Source organism: Uranotaenia lowii, chromosome 3, assembly GCF_029784155.1.
Source record: "Uranotaenia lowii strain MFRU-FL chromosome 3, ASM2978415v1, whole genome shotgun sequence".
In the NCBI taxonomy this organism is placed as follows: Eukaryota; Metazoa; Arthropoda; class Insecta; order Diptera; family Culicidae; genus Uranotaenia; species Uranotaenia lowii.
The window spans coordinates 188,720,636-188,748,230 of record NC_073693.1 but is presented as its reverse complement, the minus strand read 5'-3'; the positions used below and the strand labels follow the sequence as shown (position 1 = coordinate 188,748,230).

Here is a 27,595-nt window from a genome sequence, read left to right as displayed (position 1 = left end):
AGCGAGCGAGCGATTCGCGCGAAGAATCGCAGCTCATTTGAGCACGTTGAAAACTGTGAGACCGTTCACAGTGCAAGCGACGCGATTCGTACTATCGCGCGAAATACCATTCGGAAAATTATCCGTCGCAGCAGTCGCGTGAATACTTTGTTTTGGTTCACCCAAACTTCATATGAACCTGCACTGAGATTATTTCTCGGCAGTTTTATTTGAAAATATATCGTGTTATTTTTAAATAATAAAAAACGATTTTCCTCGACTAACTTTTTAAATAAATTCAAAGCAGAGGTCAATTTCAATTATGACAAAGTTTTTCCAGCATATACCTGTCGTTTGTCCAATATATGGACGAAATGGTGACCAGCAATTTCTGAAGAGAAATTCGTATTATTTTGCGGCACGGTGAATTTGTGCTCATTGTGCTGTAAAAAACAACATCACTTCGGGGGAAAATTTAAACATTGTGAATTTATTTTTTTCGCCAAGCTGCATAAGATGCATATTCCATATATCGGCGCGCGTTTTTTTTTTCTCTAATTATTTGAAACCTTTGGAGATTCCGGTGACAAATTGCGTGGTCATCAGGTCTCGCACGATCCAAATTTTTTTCATTCCATTTTTAATTGCTTGAATAATTTAAGAACGTGAAGTTTTGATGCCAAAATAAATAAGATGGTTTATAAAAAATAATTTTCTTCGAAAAACAAATACTCCTTTTCTTTAAGAACAAATAAAATAACTTTTCCTAGAGAAATTGATATATGGATATTGTTTTAAATATTTAAAACAAGAGTAGATTAGCTGAAAAATATTTAAAGTACAAGCTGCAAAATTGGTTGTTTATCATTTCCCTTCATCTTAAATTTCTATAATCATGATTATACAGTTCAAAATATGTCGACTGGAAAAGAAACGCAGCTACCAGATCAAAATCAGTTGCTTGGACTCACAATGAAATTTCCTAGAAAAATTTATAGCATCCTAACATCTGTAACCAAAGAAAACACTCAACTGCTGAGCACAGAACATTTGTATCCAGAAAAAGGTAAATTTTACTTGTTCAATCTGTAACATGAGCAAGGATTAAATTATAAATATGACTCTAGAACAAATTTATCTTACATTAAAGTACTTTTGAAATAAAATCTTTGGTGCTTATTCTGCGAGTCACGTGACGTGGATTTGTTGGGTCAACATGATTTGACGTCAGTGAAAGTCGCCGGCGCTGATAGCGATGAAAACTCCGGTTTGTGGATTCGGCAATAAAAATAATTGAATGGTTTTAAGACGCTGTTAAAAATTTTAATTGAATGTCACATACGAATGTTTTCATAACGATTTAAACAAAAATAACCTCTTAAAAATTATTCTTTCAATTCTCTATAAATTGATTTACATAAATATTATTTTCTTTCCTATCCATAAAGTTTTTTCTCAGTGTAAATCGCATCCCGTTCGTCGCGTGCACTGTGAACGATCCTGAAAAATGTTCGCGCGAAATTCATTTCAGGTTCATTCAAAAATCGCTCGCTCGCTCGCTCGCGTGCACTGTGTTTCTGCCCTAAGAAGCGAAGTTGCACAATTGTGATACACCAGTTTATCGGTATGAGTCCACTTCAAAGTTTTTTATAATTGTTCGTTTTAAATAAAGTTTATTTGTATCTCTTGTTGCGTAAAACCTGCTTTTCTTTCGCAACAGGTACCAGTCCCAAAAAGGCAAACCATTTTTGCAGGTTACCCGACTGATCATCTGTATCGTCGAATTGTCATTTCGTCTGTCCTGTGCCCCGATTGCACAGTCCACGATTGTCCTGGAAATAAAACTGTTCTCTGCCTCCGGAGGCAGTTCTTCCGTTGGGTCCATGGCTTCAATGACACGCGATGCATACTTTTCCCAATTTATATTCTCTGTGAGGTCATAAGGAATAATGATCTCTTCGGGTGGACTGCGACCACTGGTGACAGAAATATGGATGCAGGCAAATGATCGCTTCCCTGAGGGTCTTGGATTACCTTAAACGTACAATCCAAGATCAGTGAGGAAGAATCTAAAGAAAGGTCTAAAATACTATGCTGGGATTGGGATCCATTAATTCGAGTCACTTCTCCATTGTTTCAGACAGTCATGTTGAAGTCGTCGCACAGCTCATAAATCATGTTAACACGATCATAACACGTGGGCTACCCCAGCCAACGCCATGGGAGTTGAAGTCTCCCGGAACTAACCGAGGTTCAGGGAGGAGGGAAATAATATTCGCCAATTTGTTCCGGCTCAAGCTTGAATTTGGCAGAATATATACCGAGGCAAAGGCAAAGGTCTAGCTTGGCGAGAAACGACTGGTTGATGTAAAATACGATAGAAATAATGACATTTCTTGATCCCCAAAAGAACATCACCCCCTCTTTGACCAGGCGAATAATATTGTGGCTATGGAAGTTGAAATCTATGTTTGGAAAGAGCCAAGTTTCGCCTAAAGCGAACACATCACAATTCAAATTGGGTACCAATATCTAAAAGAGCCTAATTTTGATATAATACTTCAGTTCCATTGTAATACAGAAACAATTTCTCTTACCTCAAGGGACGAGTTATTCTTCAGTGAAGATTGCTTCAGCGATGAGGGTCATAGTGAGAGTTTTCTGTTTCAAAATTTCTCTCAGATGGGGTACAGTCATAGTCCTCCATCCTGCTGGTACGCTGAAAAAGTTAACTACTGAAGGTCCTGAATTCTGAAGGGAAGCCTGGGGTTTTGGTTTTTAAAACCCGGAGGTATCTGAAAAGAAGTGGTAGAATTACTATTTCCTCTTTGATGCCAAGAATTTGAATTGCTGGCAGATTGACTGAAACGGAGTGCTATACGTTATGTGAAGTTTGTGTTGTGTTCGGAATGAAATAATCACAAAGAGTGTTGAAGATCGTTACGCAGTTAAATTTATTAGAGGTAAATAGTTTGACTTTGTTAACAGTGAATTTTACGTCTATAACTTTCGACTATTGTTTTTCTGTTTACTCTACAAGCCGGTCGTAATTTTAGAACTAGAATTTTGCCGTTTTGCAAATGCTTTAAACTGCGCTCAGAGATTTTGTTATAAGAACTGCATCAAAAAAGGCTTGTTTCTTGTAAGGTTCTTCAAGCATTCGTTATTTAAAAAAAAAATACTCGAAGATGTTTATATGAAGTCATAACCGATTCCAAACTGGAATCCTTCTTTCACTCTATCTCCACTCTCGAAAGACAACGGCTGACAGTAGTTGAATTCGATTCGGGCTTTTTGACCTATTCTCACGGCGAGTCCTGCCCCAACCGTACTACGAAGTTTGTCTGAAACAATATGGATGTTTATTTTGAAGTAAATCGGGACAATATAATGCAATGTTACCTGTCGTAAAAGTGTTGCAAGTTCCAAAATTGTAAAATAAATGCACTCTAAAAAGATCACTGAGATCTCCAGCTCGACTGAATGGTAGTGGGCTCCAGAGATGAACTCCTGTGGCCCAATACGACTAAAAAGTAATAACAAAAAATCAGGACTGCATTTAAATTTATATTCTATTCTTACCTGACAACCCGCCGCCACATCGTCTCGATGAGGACATGCTCCTGCTTGTTCAAACCCTCTAAGCGATTGTGGACCACCAGGGTAGAACAACTGATAGATTGGGATCGCTTCTTTCCGTTTATCGTTGACTAAAATTCCAGCTCGACCGCACAGTTGAAGCGATATTCCAGCAAAAAGGGGCACGTTCAACTCGCAGTGAACGTCACTCTTAACCAAACCAAACTGGTTTAGAGAACTTCCAATCAGTTCGTTTGTTGCCTTGATATAAGTTCCCTTCGTAGGATATATACTACTGTCGCGACCTTCGTATATTCCGATGTACCGAATAATAGATGCCAATCGAGGTCCACAGGTTTCTCTGATGAAGAATGGTGTTGTTTTGCCCGTTGTAAAAACTTCCTTCATGCCAATTTCATACTGCAAGCTATTGCTAAGTCCAAACGGCAAAGTGAAGGAGAAATCTAGCAAAGCTCCTGCTTCATCCGTGCGGAATTTCGACCATGGAGTATGTGACGAGTGTTTGAAAATGCCTATAGAAGTCCTGAAAAATTCGAAAAAAATTAATACATTTAATACTCAGTATATTTTGGTGCTAACCTATTTATTAAATAAGTAGTATCATTTTGATGACCATCGTCTTGATTTACCCGGCGATTAAACTTACTGCTCTATATTAATAATAGATTGAAATGCTATACAAACACCATTTTTTATAATGTGGTTAGGAGGTTGAGCTACTGGCCACGGTAGCTATCCAGGAAGTGGAACGCTGGATGCACTCCAAGTGCCTGCGTCTAGCCCACCACAAAACCGAGATGGTGCTTATCACCAACCTGAAATCACCCCAAACAGGTACCATTGCCGTTGGACCGTGCAACATCGTGTCTAAACGCGCAATTAAGTACCTAGGGGTGATGATTGACGACAGGCTCAGCTTCACGAGCCATGTCGAACACGTGTGCAAGAGAGCGGCAATGGCCACGGCCGCACTCACACGAATGATGCCGAACTCCTCGGCTATCCAAAGCAGCAAAAGGCGGATCATTGCAAGTGTGACCACTTCGATCTTGCGGTACGGAGCAGCGGCCTGGAGGCAGGCCCTGGGAGGAAGCTGTAACCTGCAGCGACTTAGCAGCGTTCAGCGGCTGATGAACCTGCGGGTTATCAGCGGATACCGGACCATGTCGTCCGAAGCCGCCTGTGTAGTAGCGGGTGTTATGCCCATCTCGGTTTTGCTAGAGGAGGATGTCTATTGCTACGACAACAGAGACACGCCCAACGTTCGAGATCTCGCCAATGAGGACTCGATGTCCAACTGGCAGCAGCTGTGGGACAGCTCAACGAAAGGAAGGTGGACCCATCGTCTGATCCCGCACATCGGGAGCTGGATCGGAAGAAGGCACGGTGAAGTGGACTTCTATATGACGCAATTCCTGACTGGTCATGGATGCTTCATGAAGTACCACTACCGGTTTGGACATGTGGCTTCGCCATATTGCCCAGATTGTGGTGAAGTAGAGGAAACACCCGAACATGTGGTGTTTGTCTGTCCGAGGTTTGCGGCGGTACGTACTTCCATATTTGCCGCCTGCGGGCCTGACACGACAGCAGACAACGTTGTACAGAGGATGTGTGCGGATTCCAACACTTGGCACGCGGTCAGCGATGGGTTCACCCGGATCATGACTGCCCTGCAGAGGAGCTGGAACCAACGACAGTCCGCGAACGGTGTAGGATGACTCCATCGGCGGGGAGCATCTGAGTAGTGTGCGTCCGATCCCTTGATCGAAGCTACAAAGATAAGGCATCATCTTCTGCGTAGCGGAGGTCAGGGGTGCGCCGCGAACGTGTGTAGGATACCCCAATGTCGGGGGGTATCCGAGTAGTTCCGCTTCCTAAGAGGGAAACTGCGGGGATAAGACTTTACCTTCCTCGTAGCGGATCTCGAAGGAAGAGGGTTAACCACTGTCGGGGGATACCCACGGGTAGAGAGGCTCTCGACGCCGGGCGAGCCTCTCGAGTCGGTGTAGGATGTCGTCACATCCGAGTCGTAGCGTTCCAAGTCCCGAATGTGTGCCGTGACAGGCGCGAGTCTAGGATAAGCTGCTCTCGATTTGGCACACAACGGGCAGGAAAATCCGCGGGCCAAAAATCCTAGGGTTGCCAACCAAGGGGGATAAAGAAGACCGGACAACGGTCGGAGTAGACTGACCCCATCGACGGGGGGCTGTCGAGTAGAGTGCGTCCGACCCCACGGTTTGAAGTTACAAAGATAAGACAATACCTTCTGCGTAGCGGATGCCGTGGGTGCGCCGCGTTCGTGTGTAGGATGCTCCACCTTCGGGGAGTATCCGAGTAGAGCGGTTCTCAACGACAGAAGCTGCGGGGATAAGACTTGACCTTCTTCGCAGTGGAAATCGTTGGGAAAGGGTTATTCCACGTTCGGGGAATACCCACGGGTAGAGTGGCTCTCGACGCCGGGCGAGCCATTCGAGTCGGTGTAGGATGACGTCTTCGTCGGGAATCATCCGAGTAGTTGCGTTAAGTCCCGCGCGTGTGCCGTGACAGGCGCGAGTCCAGGATAAGCTGCTCTCGATCTGGCACACGACGGGCAAGGTGGCAAACTTCGAACCCTGAAGATAAGAGGTCGGGCTTCGAGTCGTTAGAGGAGAGGTCAGGCCTCAAACCTTCAGGCGGAGAGGTTTGTTTGGTCAACCCCGAGTCTTTATGATAGGAGGTCGGGTCCCGAGTCGTAAGAGGAGGGATCAGGCCCCTTACCAACAAGAGGAGGGGTACAAGTGGTCACCTCGAGTCATTACGAGGAGAGGTCAGATTTCAAGTCGTTAGAGGAGAGATCGGGCCTTGAATCGTGCAGAGGAGAGGTAAACCTCGAGTCGATGCGAGGAGGGGTCGGATCTCAAGTCGTTAGAGGAGAGATCAGGCCTCAAGTCGCGAAGAGGAGAGGTTTGTGTGGGAATCTCGAGTCACTGCGAGGAGATGTCGGTTCTCAAGTCGTTAGAGGAGAGTTCAGGCGTCGAGTCGTAAGGATGAGAGGTTTTGCTGAAAGTGGTCTCGTTAATGAGTATTGCCTTTGAGCGCATTAGCGCGAATAGACCTCCCACTATTGAAGCATAGTGTACTAAACAGTTCGAGGTGGGAACCAGGTCTGCGGCCCCAGGTGGAGTTTAGGGAGTAGGGGGTATACACGGAGTATATCATGAGTCTGCCCATTGTACCCATGGACCCAGAGTAGCAAACTGGGGGGACGCGGTGGCTCGCCGTGCCTTGGAATACAATCCGTAAACCGGGATTTACCACCTGTGGTTACCAACTAAAAAAAAAAAAAATAATGTGGTGAACAGGTTAATTTTCAGTGCTAGAAGTTTAAGTAGACAATTTTAGAAGCAATGAAATCCTGGTCGATAATCTCCTAGGGTTCTAAAGTTTACCTGTCCTCACAACTTGCGGAATATCCTCTAGGAGCCCGGAAAAAAATCATTTCAACTTCCCAAGGGCATCAAGAAGTCTTAGATGCTTAAAAACACAGAAACATAAAAAAACATTCCGAATTCACTAAATTTTAGGTATTTTTAATGGGCAGAGTAAAATAAAACGCGTGTGGTTTTCGTAAGGGCAAGTAACATAATGAAAATTTTATTTATTCTTCATAGCAACCAGTGTTCTTGAGAATACCTGATTGCTTCGATTGGAAAACTTCTTCACTCCTCCTCAAACTTCTGGATGCTGCAGACCAAGAGCATTTTGAAAGAAATGTATCTTCTCTCGAGTCAGTGGCTTGGTCAGTCCATCAGCAGTTTGCTTTTTTGTACAGATGTAGTCCACAGCAACTTCGCCTTTCTCCAATGCATCCCTGATGAAATGATGACGGATATCAATGTGTTTGGTCCTTGCATGATATCCACCATTCTGGGCAACGCAAATAGCGCTTTGGTTGTCGCAATGGATTACAACAGCCTTCTCCTCCTCAATTCTTCCACGAAGTCGTCGCCACCATAGAGCCTCTTGCACCGCAGCTGACAACGACATGTATTCGGCCTCACATGTGGATAAAGCAACGGTTTGCTGACGCTTGCTGCTCCAGGAAATAGCTCCTCCTTGCGCGGTAAAGACATATCCAGTAATTGATTTGCGATCCTCTTGATCGGCGGCCCAATCAGCATCCGCAAATCCATCGATGTCTGGTTTGCCTGTCTTCGTGTACGTCAATCGCATTTTGGATGTTCCTCGTAAATATCGAACCATACCGGACAACTGGAGAGTAGGTTTCCTGGTAATCTACCCCCTTTCGCTGCGAATATCCTTTGACGACGAGCCTGGCTTTGTGTCGATCGATTTTGCCATCACCGTTCAGCTTGGTTCGGTACACCCATTTGCATTTGATTGCATTTCGTCCTACGGGCAGGTCACAAAGCTCCCATGTACCGTTCGAGATAAGAGCATCATGCTCCTCCTGCATCGCACTTTTCCAGCTTTCGGCATCGTCACGGGCCAACGCTTCTTGATGTGACAAGGGATCATCCGGCAGGAACTGTGAAACATCGGAACCAGTAATTGAACTAAGGGAAAGTAATGAATTATACTTGCCTTGGGGGAGGCGCCCCCGATCGCAGAGCATCAACCGTGTTGGGACCTCATTGTCACCTGGTTGTTCATTCGACGAAGGCGAGGGGGGCACAGTGCTGATACGCCCGGATTCCGATCCAGTTTCAATCATCGGCGATGAACCATCAGCGAACTTTGATGAAGGTAGGCCAGTGCAATCGAGCTGATAATTGCGGTATCTCGTAGAAATGAACCATTCTCTGTTGCTTCGCCTCACCGTGGGAATGACAGGAACCGCACTTTCGACCAAAGTATCGTTTGCCTCGAAAAAACTTGCTTCCGATTCGGTTTCTTCAGCATCTTCGTTTTCGATTTCGGGTTCTTCTTGAACTGATGTTGACGACATTGGCACTAATTCATTGAAGTCCAACCTGACTAACGTAGTAGCTCTTCTGCCTCCAGCAACGCTTGATTGAGCTCGGTTGATTTCGCCCTCAGCAATGAACGAAACATCTCGGGATTTAAAAATTTCGTCCTTTGCGATGTCGTATAATCGGTACGCCTTCGAATTCTCATCAAAACCAGTGAGAATACATTCGATCGCCTTCTTGTCCCACTTCTTGCGCATGCACTTGGGTACATGTGCCATCACAGTAGTGCCGAACACTCTCACGTGTTGCAGGTTCGGTTTGCGCCCGGTCCACGCCTCTTCCGGCGTTACGTCGATACCTTTCGTGGGTGATCTGTTTACCAAATAAACAGCAGCAGCGACCGCTTCGGCCCAAAACGGTTTCGGAAGATGCGCCTCGAACAGCATACATTTGGCGCGCTCGACTATCGTGCGGTTGACTCGTTCAACGAGTCCGTTCTGCTCGGGGGTATACTCGACGCTTGTTTGATGCTTAATTCCGGATTCCTTCAGGTGAGTTTGGAACATCGCGTTGCGATATTCTTTGCCGTTGTCGGTTCTCAATGTCCTAATTTTCCTTCCGGTTTGAGTCTCGGCCATACTCTTGAACTCCTTGAAATTTTGTAAAACCTCTTCTTGGCTCTTGGTTCGCAAAAAAATAGATGAAAATCTTGCGGGTTTTGTCATCGATGAAGGACAAATAGTAACGCCGACCTCCCAACGACTCCTCTTCCATCGGACCACATATATCGGAGTGGACCAAATCCAGAATACCAGTAGCTCGCGTTCCGACATGGCTAAACGGCAATCGAGTTAGTTTGCCTTCAGCACACACCTTGCAATCTCCACATTCTTGACCGTTGAATTTTATACCATTCGCGAGACCATCCTTCAGCAGCTTCAAATTCTTGATGCACATGTGTCCCATGCGTTTGTGCCACAATCGAACAGAATCTCGAGTTGGACACGCCAGGACAGACGACTTCTTTTGATTCAGCTTGAACAAGTCGTTGGATCTGCAACCATCTGCAATCAGCTTGCCTCGGGAATTTCGAACCTCACATCCATGCTGGTCGAATGTGACAGTGTGACCTTGTTCCACGATTTTTCCGACAGACAGAAGATTTACGGCTAAATCTGGAACCAATTCAACATTCTTGACGTCTATGGAATATTTGTTACAGGTTGGTTGAAGTTTCGCTGTGCCTTCGCCAACGATCTTCATGGACTGTTTGTTGGCAGCGATGATACTCCCCGTCGATTCCTTGATATCTTCCAAAAGGGCTTCGTTTTTGGTCAGATGGTTCACCGCTCCGGAGTCGAAGTACCATTCGTTGTCCTCGGTTGTATTCAGTGCTGACAGTACAACACAAAATGTATCACCTTTCCTGTCGACTTTGTTCTTGGTTGGTTTTCTGGCCATACAATCCTTGGCGATGTGCCCGAATTTTTCGCAGCGACGACATTGGGGTCCTTTCGCTTTATTCGGAGCACCTGACGAATTTTGGGATACCTTGGAGTTGTGATTCTCCGGCTTGAATGGACGTCTTGAAACAAAGGTGTTGCCGAGCCCACTGTGCCACTGAATGAGAAGTGAGTTCCTGTGACAGATTGCATTGTTGATAACAAATTCAATAACAGACTCCACGTTTTACTCCACGTTTTACTCCTCGTTAGCATTTGAAGACTCCAGTAGCAGAAATTTGGTGATTTCGAGTATTTTCCACAAAGTTAAAATTATCCTTCGTATCTGCTTGTTAAGTACATACTTATAGATATCTTCATACTTACATCGTAAGTTTATATTTTTCAACTTGATATGTACAATTATAGAACCGAATGTTTATAGGTAGAAGCAGATCGATATAATTCAGTTCCCTAGAAGTTACTCAACAAGTTGAGAAGATTAGTAACGGTAATAACAATCCTAAATATTATGCATGCAGAAAAAATCCAAAATATGAGCGCTAATAATCATAGCAGCTTTGCCTACTAGCGACACGTCGCATACGTCGCGACGTTGAAAATAATAACGACGCACAGCAAGTTTCCTAGGATACCTGGAGCATGCGATTGATGGCCTAAGGAAAATGTACAGTAAAAAACATAAACAATGTTCGAGTACTACATCGAAATCGCCTACTGGACTAAAAAAAGCAAAACAAACCTGCGAATGACAGAAATCTCGCTAGTAAAAAAAGCGTCGCTAGTCCTACTGTCGCTATTCGGTTTGGTGCTATACACATAATATTTTTTCACAATCCTTAATAAATAATTAACTACACCAACAGAAATAAGTGCGGATAGAAGTATCCAATTAAAGTTGGAGAAGAGTCTCACAGCATAACCATTCAAACACTTAAAATGTAAGTTGATGAATTCACTAATATGTATCAGCTAAAATTAATTAAATATGAATTTCAGTTTGAAGCTATCGCTATCAAAATTCGTGTTTTGCTTCACCATCGACCTCTCCAACAAACTTCAAAATTTTAAATCGCTTACAATGGCACACAATATCCTGTCGGAAGATGCTCTTTCCAAGAGTGCTGTCACAACTAATGCCGCTGTGGAACATAACTGCTTTATGTGCAGTCGACCTGATACTGAAGCTAACCTCGTAGGCTGCGACAAATGTTCGAATTGGGCTCACTACGATTGTGCAGGAGTCGAATCGTCTATAGAAGCGACAGAAAAATCCTGGATATGTGCACCATGCCGTTCAAGTATTATTAGTGAAATTGCCTTATCCACGACATCGAAAGCAGGATCAAGAACCAGCAAACAGTCTTTACGAATCGAGGAGAATTTAAAAATGTTACAAGACCAAAAGGAAATGGAATTAAGAGCATTAGAAAAAGAAGAAGAAGATCGTAAAGAATTTCGAAAGAAAAAATTAGAAATCGAAAAACAATATATAAAACAAAAATACGATGTTCAGCGCGAGGGTTCGCAAAGTAATAGAAGTGATCGAAGTCAAACTAGCAGCAGGAATAGTCGGCAAATTGTGGAAAATTGGTTGGCGAAGGAACCGATAGGTGCGCAACTAGAACGCGTACCTGCATTGGAATTTCCACCGCAACCGACTAATATAGAGCCATCCGTGTCAGTAGCTAGAGCAATGTCTTCGATTTCACTGAACAGCCCACCACATGTACCACTAGTTCCAAAATCAGCATCAACGCCGTATGCCGGACAAACTATTCCGCTATTAGCGCCAGTTGTTCTTCCGGATATGCAAATGCCACAGTTAACGGTGGCCAGCCCGTCAGGATCCCGTTTAGTACCACGAGTTAGCGTACCACAATCATTCTCTCAAAACCTATGTTCAGCTTTACCAAGTACAACACATGCAAATTTGTACACAGCAGTATGCTCTAACGAAATAGCGTCAGCAGAACTCGTTCGTAGGACCCCGGAACATCCAGGGATTGTGGATAATCGACCTACTGTTCCACCGTCCTTCAGTATATCGCCCGACATTTCATCAATGCGTTGTTTCGCTAATTCAATCAATGAAAGAAGACCACTCTCGACAATATCCGAAGAAACATTTGGTAATAATTTCAACTTTCCATCGCCAAACATCCAGCAACAACCGATTTTTCCAATCTCGACGACTGGAACATTAATACAGCCAACAGTTCCCAACAGTGGTTCATCTCAGGCGAATTCTGTGATTCAAAATTGTGCAAATCTAACCATACCACAAGACCCAGCCACGATGGTTGTTTCCGAAGGAGTGAATCCGTATGTTGTTGCTATGCAGAACTCGCCCAAAGTAACCTGGGTTGTGGACCCTCTATCGTCGGTGCCAATTACAACACTCGCCTCAAGTTGGCGAGAGCCTGGCTCATCCTATCCATGCACAATTCCTCCAACGTTGCAGGGTAGCTCAATGCTAACTGCTATGCCGATGCAGTCAGGTGCAGCAACAGTTCCGTTTCCGACCAATGCAGTTCCAACGCAGACAAGTATGAATAGCCACAATTCACTTTATTATCCTACAGCGATACCACGGGAAGAGTTCAATGGTCCGTCCAGCAAACAATTGGCAGCACGCCAAATCATACAACGAGAACTTCCAAATTTCTCAGGTGATCCACAAGAATGGCCCGTATTCTTTTGGTCTTTCCGAAACAGCTCCGATTCATGTGGATTCACAAACGATGAAAATTTGGCTAGACTACAACGTTGTCTAACAGGTCAAGCCCTAGAAGCGGTCAAGAGTAAACTACAATTTCCGGCGGCAGTACCGGAAATAATCGAAATCCTAAAAATGCTTTTTGGTAGACCGGAGATTTTAGTGTACACCATGATTAAACAACTACGCAGCTTGCCGCCACCCAGACACGAAAATTTACAATCTATCATAACGTTTGGGTTGGCCGTAAAAAATGCAGTAGATTACCTAAAAACTGAACAACTAAGAGAACCGTTGTCTGACTCAACTTTACTGGTGGGAAGGAAGCTTTGCATTTATTGTTCCAATCCCAGTCATGAAGTGGCTAACTGCAGTCAGTTCAAGGCTCTCGATTTTAACGGAAGATGGAAAGTTGTTAAGCAAAAGGGAATGTGTAGAATTTGTCTAATACCGCATAGGAAATGGCCCTGTCGTTCTGCCAAAGAGTGTGGCGTTGAAGGGTGTAGGGATCGACACCATAGTTTACTACATTCAACAGCCCCTAGCAACTTCAATAACTACAATGTGAATATACAAGGTAACAGAGAAACTGCACCTCATAACCACCACTCCATTACTTCGCATGCTCTATTCCGATACTTGCCAGTTGAAATACATTGTGATGGGAAAAAAGTAGAAACATACGCGTTTCTTGACGACGGATCTTCAGCGACATTAGTTGAGTCTTGGATAGCCGATAAACTTGGAATAGTAGGAAAAATAGATCCACTATGGTTGTCCTGGACTGGAGATATTACCCGCGAAGAAAAGAGATCACAGCGAATATCAGTTTTGATCTCCGCTCAAGGATCAGAGAAAAGGTTTAAGATGGATAATGTGCGAACAGTGACACGACTGCAACTCCATGATCAATCCTTCGATTATCAAGTCGCGCAGAAATTATACCCTCATCTCAAGGGACTTCCTCTGCGAAGTTACTCGAGTGCAGCTCCAGGGATCATCATTGGAATCGATCAAGTGCGCTTGTTGGCACCCTTAGCTACCCGAGAAAATGGTAACAATGAGCTGATTGCTGTGAAAACGCGTTTAGGGTGGGGCGTTTATGGAAAACAATCCAATGCAGAGGAAAGCATGGAACATTTACAAGTTCATGTAGATCACCAGACAACGAATCAGGAGCTTCATGGAATGATCGGCCAGTTTTTCGGAATGGAAGAGTCATTTGTTGTATCACGATCAGACAGCGGTTTCGAAAAAGGAGCCTTAAAAATTCTTGAAGAAACAACAAAACGTATAGGCAACCGGTTCGAAACCGGGTTATTATGGAAATATAAATACCGCTGCTTTCCCGATACTTACTATACTGCTGTACGCCGAGAAATTAGTTTAAATAAAAGACTTGTTAAAGACCCTGAATTGTACCACACCGTGCAAGACCAGATAGAAAATTATCTAAGAAAAGGGTACGCACACAAAATAACCGAGGCAGAGCTAACTGAGACTGATCCTAAACAAGTTTGGTACCTTCCTCTTGGCATAGTGCGTAACCCTAAAAAACCCAAAAAAATCCGTTTGATATGGGACGCGGCTGCTAAATCAAACGGCGTATCCCTCAACGATATGCTGATGAAGGGACCCGACATGCTCGCGTCTCTTTCAACTATCTTGTTACGATTTCGAGAAAAAAACGTCGCCGTATGCGGCGATATTAGAGAGATGTTCCACCAGGTGAATATACGTGCAGAAGACAGACAGGCTCAGCGTTTCCTGTTCCGCGAAAAACCCGATCAACCACCGCAGATTTATGTGATGGATGTTGCTACCTTTGGGGCGTCTTGTTCGCCGTGTATCGCTCAATACATCAAAAACTTGAACGCCCAGGAACATGCAACACAGTTCCCTCAAGCCGCTCAGGCTATAATAGATCGAACCTATGTCGACGATTACTTAGATTGCTTGGATACTCCAGCTGAAGCAGTAGAGCGAATAAACCAAGTCAAATATGTGCACTCTTTGGGGGGATTTGAGATTAGAAACTTTGTCTCAAATTCGTCTGAAGTACTTGATAAAATCGGTGTTACTGGGGTCCAAACAGACATCTCTCTGAAACTAGAACCCGGTCTAGAAGAATCGAAGCAAGTCGAGCGAATTCTAGGAATGATGTGGAGACCAAGTTCAGATACCTTTACTTTCAATACAACCATACCGTCAGCAATCGATAACGTTTTGAACAATAGTCAGACGCCTACTAAGCGGCAAATTCTAAGCACTGTAATGAGTCTGTTTGATCCTCTTGGTCTTGTCGCGCACTTTGTGGTGCACGGTAAGATATTAATGCAGGAACTGTGGAAATTTGGAGCAGGCTGGGATGACACTATTCCAGATGAGCTGGTCGGAACCTGGAATAGGTGGAAGTTGCTTTTGCCAATGTTGCCTGAAGTTAGTGTACCCCGTTGTTTTTTTCCCGGGTTGCCAAGCTCTGCACTCTCTGGACTACAACTACACGTGCTGGTAGATGCAAGCGAGTCTGCATTCGCGTGCGTAGCATACTTACGTGTACAGAAAAATGGCAAGCCAACATGTGCCTTGATCTCAGCAAAAACCAAGGTAGCTCCCCTCAAACCTGTATCTATGCCCCGGGCAGAATTACAAGCGGCCCTGATGGGAGCTCGCCTGAGTGAAACTTTATTCAACACATTGCACCTTTCCATTGAGCGTAAGTACTTATGGACCGACTCCCTCACGGTTCTCTCATGGCTTAGATCTGACAGTCGACGCTATCACCAATTCGTCGCCTACCGCGTTATGGAAATTTTGACAAATACGTCAATTTCTGAATGGCGATATGTCCCATCTAAACAAAATGTTGCTGATGATGCTACCAAATGGGGCAATGGCCCAAGCTTCCGTCCGTCTGATCGCTGGTATACTGGGCCCGATTTTCTCCTGCAATCAGAAGAACTCTGGCCTACGGACCGCAAAACCAATACTCCACCAGAAGAAGAACTAAGAGCAGCATTTCTTCATCATGCGGAAGTTTTCAAAAACCCCATCGATATCACGCGATATTCTCGCTGGGAGAGAATGATACGTGTGACACCTTGTTTCTTTCGAGTTGTTAGAAGATTTAAAAAAATTTCAACCACGGGTCCCTACACTTCGGAAGAGTTACAACAAGGTGAGTATTTCTTAATCAAACAAGTTCAAGCTGAGGTGTATCCAGACGAACAACGCCTTCTGCAGAATAAGTCCGAATCATATAAAGTTCCAAAATCAAGTATTTTGTATCAGTTTTCACCTTTTATTGATGGTTCTGGTATAATACGGATGGACAGTAGACTTGGGGCAGCACCTCAGATGCTATTTGAAACCAAATACCCCATTATCTTACCGAAGAACCACCATCTAACCAATCTTCTTATACACGGTTATCATCAACGGTTTGGTCACAGCAGTAACGAAACTGTTTGTAATGAAATGCATCAACGATTTAGAATTCCAAACCTCCGAGCAGCTGTTAAAAAAGTGGCAAAAGAGTGTAAAATTTGTAAAATTAAAAATGCTCGCCCTTGCCCTCCGAGAATGGCACCATTACCAATAGTTAGACTCACACCGTTTATCAAACCATTCACTCATACGGGAGTTGATTACTTCGGGCCGCTTATGGTTAAACAAGGTCGCAGTGTCGTCAAACGATGGGTAGCCTTGTTCACATGTTTGACGATACGTGCTGTTCATGTGGAAATTGTTTACAGCCTATCAACGAGCTCCTGCATTTTAGCTATCCGAAGATTTATCGCTCGTCGAGGATCGCCTAGTTCATTCTACTCCGATAACGGGACAAATTTCAGAGGCGCCTACAATGTTCTTCAAAAGGAAATCCAGAACATCAATGGAGAATGCGCGGTAACTTTCACAAACACCAACACACAATGGGTCTTCAACCCACCTCTAACGCCCCATATGGGAGGCTGCTGGGAAAGAATGGTGCGATCTATCAAAGAAGCCATGCGAGCCATTAGCGATCACGTTCAACACCCAAGTGACGAGGTTCTGGAAACAGTTGTTTTGGAAGCTGAAGCCATTGTTAACTCCCGTCCACTGACCTACGTTCCACTTGATACACACGACTCTGAAGCTCTTACCCCCAACCATTTCCTGTTGTACAGCGAAAAGGGTATTACTCAACCAGCTCGTTTAATTCAAATAGATTCTCGCGTCGTTCGGGATAGTTGGCGTCTTGCGCAAACATTGGTTGATATCTTCTGGAAAAGATGGATCAAAGAATATCTGCCGTCAATAGCTCGACGCACGAAATGGTTTGATCCGGTGAAACCATTAGAAGAGGGAGACGTGGTTATAGTGGTCGACGAAAATCGTCGCAATGGATGGGAACGCGGACGAATCATAGAAGTCGTCAAGGCTGCTGATGGGCAAGTTCGTCAGGTCGTAGTACAAACTGCAGCAGGAATATGTCGACGACCCGCAACCAAGGTTGCACTTCTGGATGTCGTTAGAAAGGATCTCAACAAGGAATTAATGTCGACGGAACTACACGGAGAGGGGGATGTTGCCGAGCCCACTGTGCCACTGAATGAGAAGTGAGTTCCTGTGACAGATTGCATTGTTGATAACAAATTCAATAACAGACTCCACGTTTTACTCCACGTTTTACTCCTCGTTAGCATTTGAAGACTCCAGTAGCAGAAATTTAGTGATTTCGAGTATTTTCCACAAAGTTAAAATTATCCTTCGTATCTGCTTGTTAAGTACATACTTATAGATATCTTCATACTTACATCGTAAGGGACCGTTCAAATATTACGTAACGCTTTAAGGGGGGGGAGGGGGTATAGCAGTTTGTTACGCTTTGTGGGTTTTACTTAGAAATTCTTAGACCAATGTGTTACGTAGGGGGGAGGGGGGGGGGGGTTTAAAATGCTCGAAAATTGCGTTACGTAATATTTGAACGGTCCCTACACTGAAAGAAAAATCATGGTATTCTGAAATAATTAAAAATGTTAAATTTTACCATGCGCTAGTTTTGTCGATATAAACAAAGTTCTGGTTATTTTGACGATCTTTTGGTTAATTTTACTCTGCGAACCAGAAAAAATATGGTAAACTTAAATGAAAAAGAGGTTTAATTTTACCATGCGCAAAATTTGTCGATATAAATAAAATTTTAGTGAACTTTACCATGCAAACCAGAAAAAATGTGGTAAATCTAAATAAAAAAAGAGGTTTAATTTTACCATATGCAGCATTTTCCGCATTTGAATAATATTTTGGTTATCGTGAACAATACTCTGGTAAGTTTTACCATGGATGTCAATAGCCAACATGCTTCCGTCATGTCATTTAACACTTAGTTTTTTTCTTGCCATAAAATCGGCTGGTTAAATTTTGGAATTAAATTGATTATGTGCTCTGTGTCTTGAAGGTAAGTATTTTGGTGTGGGATATGTAACCAAAAATATCACTTTTTATCCATCCTCAGAAAACCATTACAATCTGGAGCGTAAGCAGAGTCATCAATGATGGAAGCTCAATACAACAATTTATAAAATGATCAAAGGTAAGTGAATTTTATAAGTAATTTTGTGCAATATTTAACACTTTTTTTTTTATTTCAGCGCTCGAGACGACGATGATAAAATGATCAGGGGTAAGTGAATTTTATAAGTAATTTTGTGCAATATTTAACATTCCATTTTTTTTTTATTTCAGCGCTCGAGACGACGACGATAAAATCTTAGGACAATTACGCAGCACTGGAGGCCAAATTAGGTTTTTGGCGTATGTTTCCTGATGTTTTACGCCGAATAATAAGAGAAGAGAATAATCACAATGATGGATTAATAAAACAGCATTTCAAAAATTTAAATTGTTTTATTGAATGCATGGATTACTACTAAATTTACAATATTTTGTAATAATTACCATGGCATGGTGAAATTGAACGTCATTAAGCCGTAACGCACCATAACGTAAACACATGGTAATTTTAAACAAACTAATGTTCAAGATAAACAAATACGTACTCGAAAAAAATCCATCTGTTTTTATTTTTAAATTCACCTTTGGATATGGTAACGTTTACTATGATTTTTCTTTCGGTGTAAGTTTATATTTTTCAACTTGATATGTACAATTATAGAACCGAATGTTTATAGGTAGAAGCAGATCGATATAATTCAGTTCCCTAGAAGTTACTCAACAAGTTGAGAAGATTAGTAACGGTAATAACAATCCTAAATATTTTTTTCACAATCCTTAATAAATAATTAACTACACCAACAGAAATAAGTGCGGATAGAAGTATCCAATTAAAGTTGGAGAAGAGTCTCACAGCATAACCATTCAAACACTTAAAATGTAAGTTGATGAATTCACTAATATGTATCAGCTAAAATTAATTAAATATGAATTTCAGTTTGAAGCTATCGCTATCAAAATTCGTGTTTTGCTTCACCATCGACCTCTCCAACAAAAGGCTTGAGTGGGATTGACTTCGGGCATCTCGATCTCCTGTAGCAATTTGGTCTTTATGACGTCACCAGTTATTGCAATACCAGAATTCTCAAGACCCATGACCATCGGACGATATTCCAGCGGCAATCCCGCCAGCAACATCATTCCAATCCACCTATCGTCCAAGGGAAAACCTATTCCTATTAGTTGATTGGCGGTGGTAATCATCCGATTCACGTACGCTTCCATGGTTCCGCAACTTGATAAATTCGTCGAAATGAGCTTGTGTAGAAGAGCCCATTGACGAGTCAGACCGGTGTCTTCAAATGTGTTGACCAGTTTCGTCCAAACCTCAGCAGCAGTGTTCACGTTTTCCACGTGGATGTAGTTTACGGGGTCGAGAAAAAGAATGATTTTTACTCTCGCAATTCGATCCTTCCTAGGATCCACAGCAGGCAAAGAATTGTCCGGATTGGCAGTTGGCTGCACCACGTCCCAGAGATCTTCCACTTCCAGATAGGTCTTGACTGCGAACTTCCAGGTCCTCCAGTTCTCCCGACCGACCAGCCGCTCTATTGCTGGGTGGCCCTGTTTGGCAAAGTTGTGGTTCCCAGCTTGTGCACCATCTCCGCCTCCGCCTTGGCTAGCAGCAACTCTTCTCGTTGTGCTCATGCTGTTTTATTACTAGCTGAAAACTTCCTGATTCTCGTTACTTTCTTTTTTTTTTTTTTTTTTTTTTTTTTTTTAATTTTTTTATTGGCTTTACCTCTATAACATAACCGGCCAAGTGTTAATTACTCTTCTACTTACATGTCTATTTTACATTCAATTACAAAATTAGCTATCGTTTTATATAATTCAATGTCTTTCTTTTTTAGTATCAAATGAATATCGGGTGGAATTCCTTTTTTCATCAAAATTCGCCAAATAGGTCTACGAAGATTTTCAAATCTGCTGCATGCGAAGATAATGTGATCAGGATCTGCGATGGATTCGCCACAACTGCACGTCGCGTCCAATAGGATACCATTTCTAGTCAGATGAGCAGGGAGCCGTGAATGATTTGATATTAATTTGGAAAGGATTACAATTTGTCTGCGGTTGAGATCCAAGCTACTAAACCATGGTTGGAGCGAAACGTTAGAGATGATGCTGTGACAGAAACGTCCTTTAGTTCCTGCATTCCACTTTGCTTGCCATTTGTGCACTGTTGTACGCCGAATCGGAAACTGGATGTCGAATGATGTTAAAATATAATCTGCTGTACCACCATTGATGCACGCACTTTTCGCCTCTTGATCTGCCAACTCGTTCATTGGAATACCTCTGTGAGACGGAACCCATATCAGATGGATCTCGTGCCCCATTCTTTGTCCTTCAAGAATGGAAGCTTTTATATCGTACCAAGCAACGGGATATTTTTGATTGATGTTGATTTTTTGAAGGCTCGTGAGACAACTCAAACTATCGGTTAGAATAATATACTGAGCAACAGGAAGGCTTACGATCATTTTCGCAGCATGCCTGATTGCTAGAAGCTCTGCCATATAAACTGATGCTTTACTGTCGAGTTTGATCCCTTCTGCAGGCGCTCCAAAACTATTTACCACAGCATAACCTGTGCCGTGTATATCTTTCGACCCGTCAGTTGCCAAGATTTTCGCGTTGGCATACACTTCCAAGAGATAGTTTGAAACCAAATCAGCTGCCGATGAGTTCTGGTGTTCTGAACATAACCGTTTAACAGTGAGATCAATGGATATTATTGTTCTTACAACTTCACGGTTGACCATGTAGCATGGGAGATTATTTAGAGGCTGTTCAAGTGGAATAAATTCGTTAAGCATTCTTATGGCGCGGTGTATTCCCGTAGCCACTAAGCCACCTTCCAAGATCGGTCTGGAGTATTGACCATGCCAAGAAGAAAGTGACGCTCTTTTATTTACAAAACGCATGACAGCAAGTTCTCTTCTTTGTTGCAGCGGAATAATACCAGCCATCACTTCGAGTGAACCTGTGTGGGTGGTTTTTGTGGAGCCCAAACAGATTCGAATTCCTGCCCATTGTAGTCTATCCAAAACGATGGCTTCTTTTTGTGTTAACTCCGTCATAAATATGGAACCGTATTCCAATATTGATCTCACACATGACTTGAAAATAGCTAACATTGCTGCTGGATGTGCTCCCCATGACTGGCCCGATATGCTTCGTAGAAAGTTAAGATACGGAGCCGTACGTTTTTGTACCTCTCTAATATGACACGACCACGACAGATTTCGTGTGAGGTACATGCCGAGTAACCTCAGGGATCTGACGTATTCCAAAGTGCAACCGCCGATATTTATTTCTGGGGGATTATCGCATTGTTGTGTCGAGATCAGAAGGCACTTACATTTCGTGGGCGAAAGTTCTAACCCAAGGTCGAAAATATTTTCCACAACTATATCCACTGCCCTTTGGAGAGATTCGCAACTATGCTCCAGCGAGGTTCCTCTTACAGCAATTGTTGTGTCATCGGCGTAATTTACGGTTATCACATCAGGAGGGACACTGTTGATCAATCCACTGATCACAACATTAAAGCATAACGGACTTAGTGGAGATCCCTGAGGAAGGCCTTTCCACGTTGTCCTAGATATTGAATCTAATCCATTTGAAATGCACAAATTCCTTTCTTCAAAAAGATGGAAGATACTTCTTACTAGGCATTCAGGGACTGTTAATGAGCGTAATTCGCGGACCAGAACATTAATTTCCACGTTGTCGTAGGCGGCTTTGATATCGAGGCTACATATCACCACATGCTCTCTTCTTTTCAAAGCTAAAGAAGCTTCATTAATCAGGGGAAACAACGCATCCATTGTTCCTCGTCCTTTCCTAAAACCGTTGATAGCTGAAGGGAATAAGTTGTTGTTTTCGATGAAATGTTCTAGTCGATCTTTGATTATGAGTTCATACACTTTGCGAAAACATGAAGCTAACGCGATTGGGCGAACAGCAGAAGGAGAAATCGGATCATGACCACTTTTAGGAATCGGTACAATTTTAAAGGTTTTCCAGCTTTCCGGAATTCTTCCTGAAGCAAAAATTTGGCAATAGATTTTTCGCAACTGACTAAGCGCCGCCCATGGGAGATGATTTATGACGGAATATGGAACACCATCCAAACCAGGAGCCGAATCTTTACCGATTTTTAAAACTGCTTGAATATCCGATACTGAGAATGGTAAACCAGTTTGAGGGCAACACGAACATTGTAGAAAAGCCGGGGGTGGATTTTTGGCAGATGAGGGAGCCAACTTGTCCAAAACATCGTTGGCCAAATTGTCCGAAATTCTAAGGTTTTTTGATGGCTCTCCGCGCCCTTTGAATCTTCTAGCCATCCTCCATAAGGTTGTGAGGGACGTAGAACTATCACAACTATCACAAAAATGTTGCCAACTTTTCCTCTTCTTCTCGCGTACCAAATTTCTGAACCTTCGTTCTGTATTAGCGTACCCTTCGTAAGCTTCGGTTGACAGCTCTCGTTTCCAAGCGCGGAAAGCAACTCTGGTGGCTTTCTTCGCTTCTGTTAGCTCTTCGTCCCAATAGGGTTGCGGTATTCGGCGAGTGTGGTTCGAGTTTACTGATGGACAGGATCTGCGCAGTGCTTGCCAAATCAGCTCAAAGAAGACATCAAAGCTATCCGGTTCTCCATTTTCGACGAATGATTCCTCGAGGCTTCCGGTAAAACGTTCCCAGTCGATTTTCCGAACATTGATTCCAGAGTAGAATTTCATCGCGCATGTAGTACTCGAATGAAAAACTATCGGAAAATGATCGCTTCCATTTGGTGAATCCAAAACCTCCCAGTCGAAGCACAAACTAAGGCTCGAAGAAACCAGCGTGATATCAATTGCGCCCCACGACCGGTTTACATCAAACCTAGTTGGCTGACCATTGTTGAGAATGACGAGATGAGATGTTTCGATGGCTTGATGAAGACGGTCTCCACGTGTGTTTCCATGATCGCTTCCCCATAGGTGATGTTTTGCGTTAAAGTCTCCTCCAATGATGCACGGTTTCGGAACGGTTGATAAAAAATTATCAAACTGAGTCTGCGATATGTTGGCTTGCGGGTGTATGTACACAGATACAATAGTGATCAACCCGGAGATGTATTTGATCTGGCAGGCAACGGCTTGAATATCCGCTGACAGTGCAATAGGAAATGCTACGGGATTCAGTTCTGAACGAATCGCGATGGCTACGCCCATCGAGTTTCGTCTGTGATCTTTACGAAAAATGGTGTGCTGCGGTAGACTAAAGTTTGTGTGATTGTCGAGATGTGTTTCACTCAAAAGCGAAATATTGATATTGTGTGTATTTATGAGCTGGATTAAAGATGAGCGTTTACTATTTATCCCTCTACAATTCCATTGTAGACATTGCAGAGGAACGGTGGCTGTTAAAGTGCTCGGTGTGGTGTTTTTCATAATCTGAGATTAGCAAAATATCCTTTCATTTTATCACTTACAACATCCGAAATTCTCTCCAAAACCATTTGTTGAATTTTTTGTCGAGTTTCAACATCTTCCTCAGGAACTTCCAGAGCCTCTGCAACGATATCGATGACCTCAGTAGATTCAATCGTCGATCGGATCGAATCGCAAACCCCGTCAGAAATGTTAACTTCAAGTTGGGGAAGCTCATCGTCCGAATCGACATTATGACGACGTTTGCTGGAAGGATTAGACCCATTCTTGTCAACATTACTTGTTTGGCAAGCAACTGCCACGGTGGATTTTGTTGTTGGTTGGGAGATGATAGTTAGTGAGTTTGATGATTCATTTGAAGTTGTTCCACAAAACCAATCGACACGTCCTTGTGAAAAAGTGTCGCGCCGCTCTTTATCGGTTTTCTTTTTTTGAATTATTTTCGGACAAAGCTTGTGATCATTGGCCCGATGGGAGCCCAAACAGTTAACGCACTGGGGCTCACTATTTTCACATGCATGATCTTCGCCGCCCACTTGCTTCAAGCATTGGTTACAGCGTTTAGCACTCTTGCATCCTTTTTTATCATGTCCCAAGCGCCAGCAGTTACCACACTGGCGGACAGGATAAATGTACTGCTTAACAGAATAAAGCACTCTATTCAACTCGATGTGAGTAGGTAAACTCTGCCCAGCGAAAGTAAAAATCACCGTAAACAGGGCTTCCTCTTTATCATCAGCTAATTTTCTAAGCACACGACGAGCATGAACTATCTCCGGGTTATCAACTTGATTCGACTTGCGTTTATCGTACGCATTAGCAAACTTCAATTCTTCATCACAAATATCCGGCTCAATATAGGCTACCCCAAGGCACTCCACCAGCCGTTGGGGGATAAAAAAACGCACTTCATTTGAGGTACCGATGCCTGCTATTTCATTAGCAGCATCCCTCGATCGCATCAAAATTTTCATTTTGGTTTTAGAAACCGGCATAGCACGTATAAAATCGTCACCAAATTTCTTCACCAGACTTTTAGCAATCTTCGCAGCAGATATATTTCCGACATTTGTTTCAGCCATAACGAGATATGGCCCAGCATAATTTTCGTGATATTTCCGCACTCGAACTTCATTTTTCGATGACCTTGGTGTATCGTTGTGGGTCATTGCACCGCTCGACAATAGCGTGTGGAAGGAGAGAAGAAAAATAAATTAGATTTCGATTCAGCTCACACACACGATGTGCAACGTACCGTAGTTCAAACGAGACTGTCTCGTTACTTTCTCTGGGCCCATAACCTAATGGGCAGAGTAAAATAAAACGCGTGTGGTTTTCGTAAGGGCAAGTAACATAATGAAAATTTTATTTATTCTTCATAGCAACCAGTGTTCTTGAGAATACCTGTGTTGAAAATCGCAGGTTTCAGTGGAGGAATAGAGTTATCTTTATTCATGTTTCGTCTGTGAGGTCAGTAGAATACAACTATATTAATTAGCGATAGCTAATTGTCACTTTCACATCTTATATTCCCTAACTGGGAAAGTACTCATTTCTTAATGAGTACTTTGATATTCTTACCCAGAATATCTGGAAACACTGTTGTGTTACCACGAACCCAATTTGAGTTGTTTGGCTTCACAGTGTGATGATGTAAACATTTGTACCGTGTTTACCATCATCAGCTGTCATCATCAATCATCACCGCTATTGTTTCAATTGCGAATTGACTCAAAGCATGCGGAACCAAAACAAACTGTTTTGGTTTCGCCGACGGAGCGGCAGATTTCCTCTGCCGAAACTGTAAGTATCAACAACCTGATTGCTTCGATTGGAAAACTTCTTCAATTTTGTTCACTGAGTTTATGTAGCAGCCTCCATAAACTGGGCAAGTGCAAACTTAGACATTTTTTCACAAAAGTACCGTTGCTTTTTACCAACATTATTTAATTATTTGCTTTCAACGGAAACTTGTTGAGAACTATTTTAGTGATGCAATGAACGATAATTGATACATTGATAAATATAGATAAGTACCTACATATTTTTCTAGGACATGTGAAAATTGAACTATGGTGAAATCCGTTTGCACTTGCCCCGGTGTACCTTATATAGAAAGTAATTTCTGTTTTCTATTTTAAGGGGCGGACAATCGATTGTAGGTATCAAATTTTGTGTAAGAGGTCAGCCAAGGGGGTCGTCCAAATTAAATGTTTGCTGTTTTTGCGATATTGACGTTATTGTACATCAGATTCAGAAGAAAATTGTTACACCTCAGTTTTGAGGGATGGGAAATCGATTTCAGGTATCAAATTCAGCGTAAGAGGCCTGCAAAAGGGGTTGTCTATATTAAATTTTCAATATTTATGTAATATTGACGTTTGAGATGAAAATTTGCACATAGGAGTTATTAGAGACGAATAATTGATTCCAATTATCCAATTTTGGGTCAGGGTTCGGCCAAAGTACAACGATCAATTCATTTCTGATTGCAAGATTTGTATAAAACGACAAAAAGGGGGTCATCCATATTAACCGTTAAATTTGTTTTTGCAAAAATTACGTGAGTTTGTCTCGCATCGAGACGAAAATTCATACAGAGATTTTTGGCACGGTCAGTTGATTCCTGATTTTAAATTCAGTAACAGACGACAGAAAAAGTGATCGTCCGTCATTACGTGTTCAACATTTTTGTAATTATTGCTTAACAATGCATTCGAATATGCATCTGAAAAATGCTTCGCGATTGACATTCATACAGACTGCTCTGACATATTCCAAGTTGAAAGCGAAACGGAGTTCGTATATGGGATCAGTCACAAATAAAAATCAAGTGATTTTAATCGTGATCAGTTTGATTCACCCTGATAAGTACCTTTTTAAATCTACAATCGCAATGTGTGTTTAACTATCATATAGAATACTCACTTGGGATTATAATCGCCAACAACTGTGTGATAGTATGGCTTGGTCAATCGAAGATTCAAAACGCTGCTTTTAACATAACTGTAACTATAGTTCAGGCTTAACCTTTCGCCGCGACCAAACACGTTTGGAGACAGCAATTCTGGAATAAGAACCATCAACCTTAGGTGAAAATAATTATAGGTGCACCAATCACTGCTTACCCGCCGTTGCCGCTCCATCATTCTGACCAAGCTCCGTCCCGATGCTACCAGTCAAACGTGATAGCTCACTTCCTTCGAATGTAACCTCATATCCGTTGGGGGTTGAATCTGTTCCTCGGCTAACATCAATCTTTATTTTCAAATTTTTGAAAATACCCAACTGCATAAGGTTATCTTTTACGCTGTAAATAAAATTACATATATCTAGGTACATATTATAAAAAATATTTAACCCAAAAATTTGAACTTACTTGGAAGTTTCATCTATTACATCTTGGAACGTGCTTGCTCCGAACAAATTTCGAACAGCTCGATGTACATAATCATCACAGGTTCGGCTAAGACCTTTAACATTAACTCGGTCTACTCGAGCTTTAAAAAGGGCCAAATCTATTTTATCCTTCTTTCTTTCGGTCACCGGCGGATCCTTCAATTAGTTTTAAGAAAGCATTAAACTTAATTTATAGCTTTAAAAATAAACTTATTTTTGCATTAGCTATGTAGCTTCACCCACCTTGGAACTGCCGCTTCCCATCTTCTCTGGCTTTCCACCGGAAGGTTATGTAATTATTGAACGCCGTGATCGTCCAAAAACTGAAACCTGCTCACACCAGAAGACAACAATATCAACCGGAGTTAATTCACTAGTAATAGCTATCGGATTCCATAAATTTCATTTCATAAAATTAATACAAAAGTTTTCATAGCACTACGGGAAACTCTGAATTCGTTCGCGATGATTCACACACTTGAAAAAAAATCACTTTGTTTTGTGTGAGATTTAAACTTCAAAGAATACACTGAGGATAAAAAGCATCAGCGGGATCACCGGTTCTCAAGA

General features: G+C 42.5%; 3 protein-coding genes across 5 annotated transcripts in view; 1 reads left to right on the top strand and 2 right to left on the bottom strand.

The window, feature by feature from the left end:
* The window catches only part of LOC129751081 (SAM50-like protein CG7639), a 97,280-nt gene extending 69,765 nt beyond the window's left edge, over positions 1–27,515 (bottom strand). The window contains exon 1 of the mRNA XM_055746366.1: positions 27,356–27,515. The gene's annotated coding sequence lies outside the window, so the exon portion shown is untranslated. The remainder of the gene's footprint in view (positions 1–27,355) is intronic.
* Positions 521–17,488, top strand: LOC129751072 (uncharacterized). Of its 3 annotated transcripts, none has more exons than XM_055746346.1 (3): positions 521–1,603; positions 1,700–2,058; positions 2,120–17,488. In XM_055746346.1, exon 3 carries the CDS (start codon positions 10,947–10,949, stop codon positions 17,280–17,282), a length of 6,336 nt encoding a protein of 2,111 aa, XP_055602321.1. In that variant the 5' UTR covers positions 521–1,603; positions 1,700–2,058; positions 2,120–10,946; the 3' UTR covers positions 17,283–17,488. The 3 variants fall into 3 exon arrangements, with proteins under 3 accessions (XP_055602321.1, XP_055602322.1, XP_055602320.1); XM_055746347.1 differs by having other exon boundaries at positions 1,700–10,899; positions 10,958–17,488; XM_055746345.1 differs by having other exon boundaries at positions 1,700–17,488.
* Positions 2,910–27,410, bottom strand: LOC129751080 (SAM50-like protein CG7639). Its single transcript, XM_055746363.1, has 7 exons — positions 27,269–27,410; positions 27,006–27,181; positions 26,755–26,936; positions 26,555–26,693; positions 3,562–4,102; positions 3,382–3,505; positions 2,910–3,323 (listed from the first exon to the last, which is right to left on the bottom strand). Exons 1-7 carry the CDS (start codon positions 27,287–27,289, stop codon positions 3,172–3,174), a joined length of 1,335 nt encoding a protein of 444 aa, XP_055602338.1. The 5' UTR covers positions 27,290–27,410; the 3' UTR covers positions 2,910–3,171.
* Positions 27,516–27,595: the final 80 nt, after the last annotated feature.

Bases quoted from the DNA above. Each gene is read 5' to 3' on its own strand.
- LOC129751072 (XM_055746346.1), top strand. From the start codon at position 10,947: ATGAATTTCAGTTTGAAGCTATCGCTATCAAAATTCGTGTTTTGCTTC.
- LOC129751080 (XM_055746363.1), bottom strand. From the start codon at position 27,289: ATGGGAAGCGGCAGTTCCAAG. The intron at 3,506-3,561 runs GTAAGAATAGAA...ATTACTTTTTAG, and splicing joins ATGTGGCGGCGGGTTGTCAG to TCGTATTGGGCCACAGGAGT. The intron at 3,324-3,381 runs GTAACATTGCAT...ATATTGTTTCAG, and splicing joins TTGCAACACTTTTACGACAG to ACAAACTTCGTAGTACGGTT.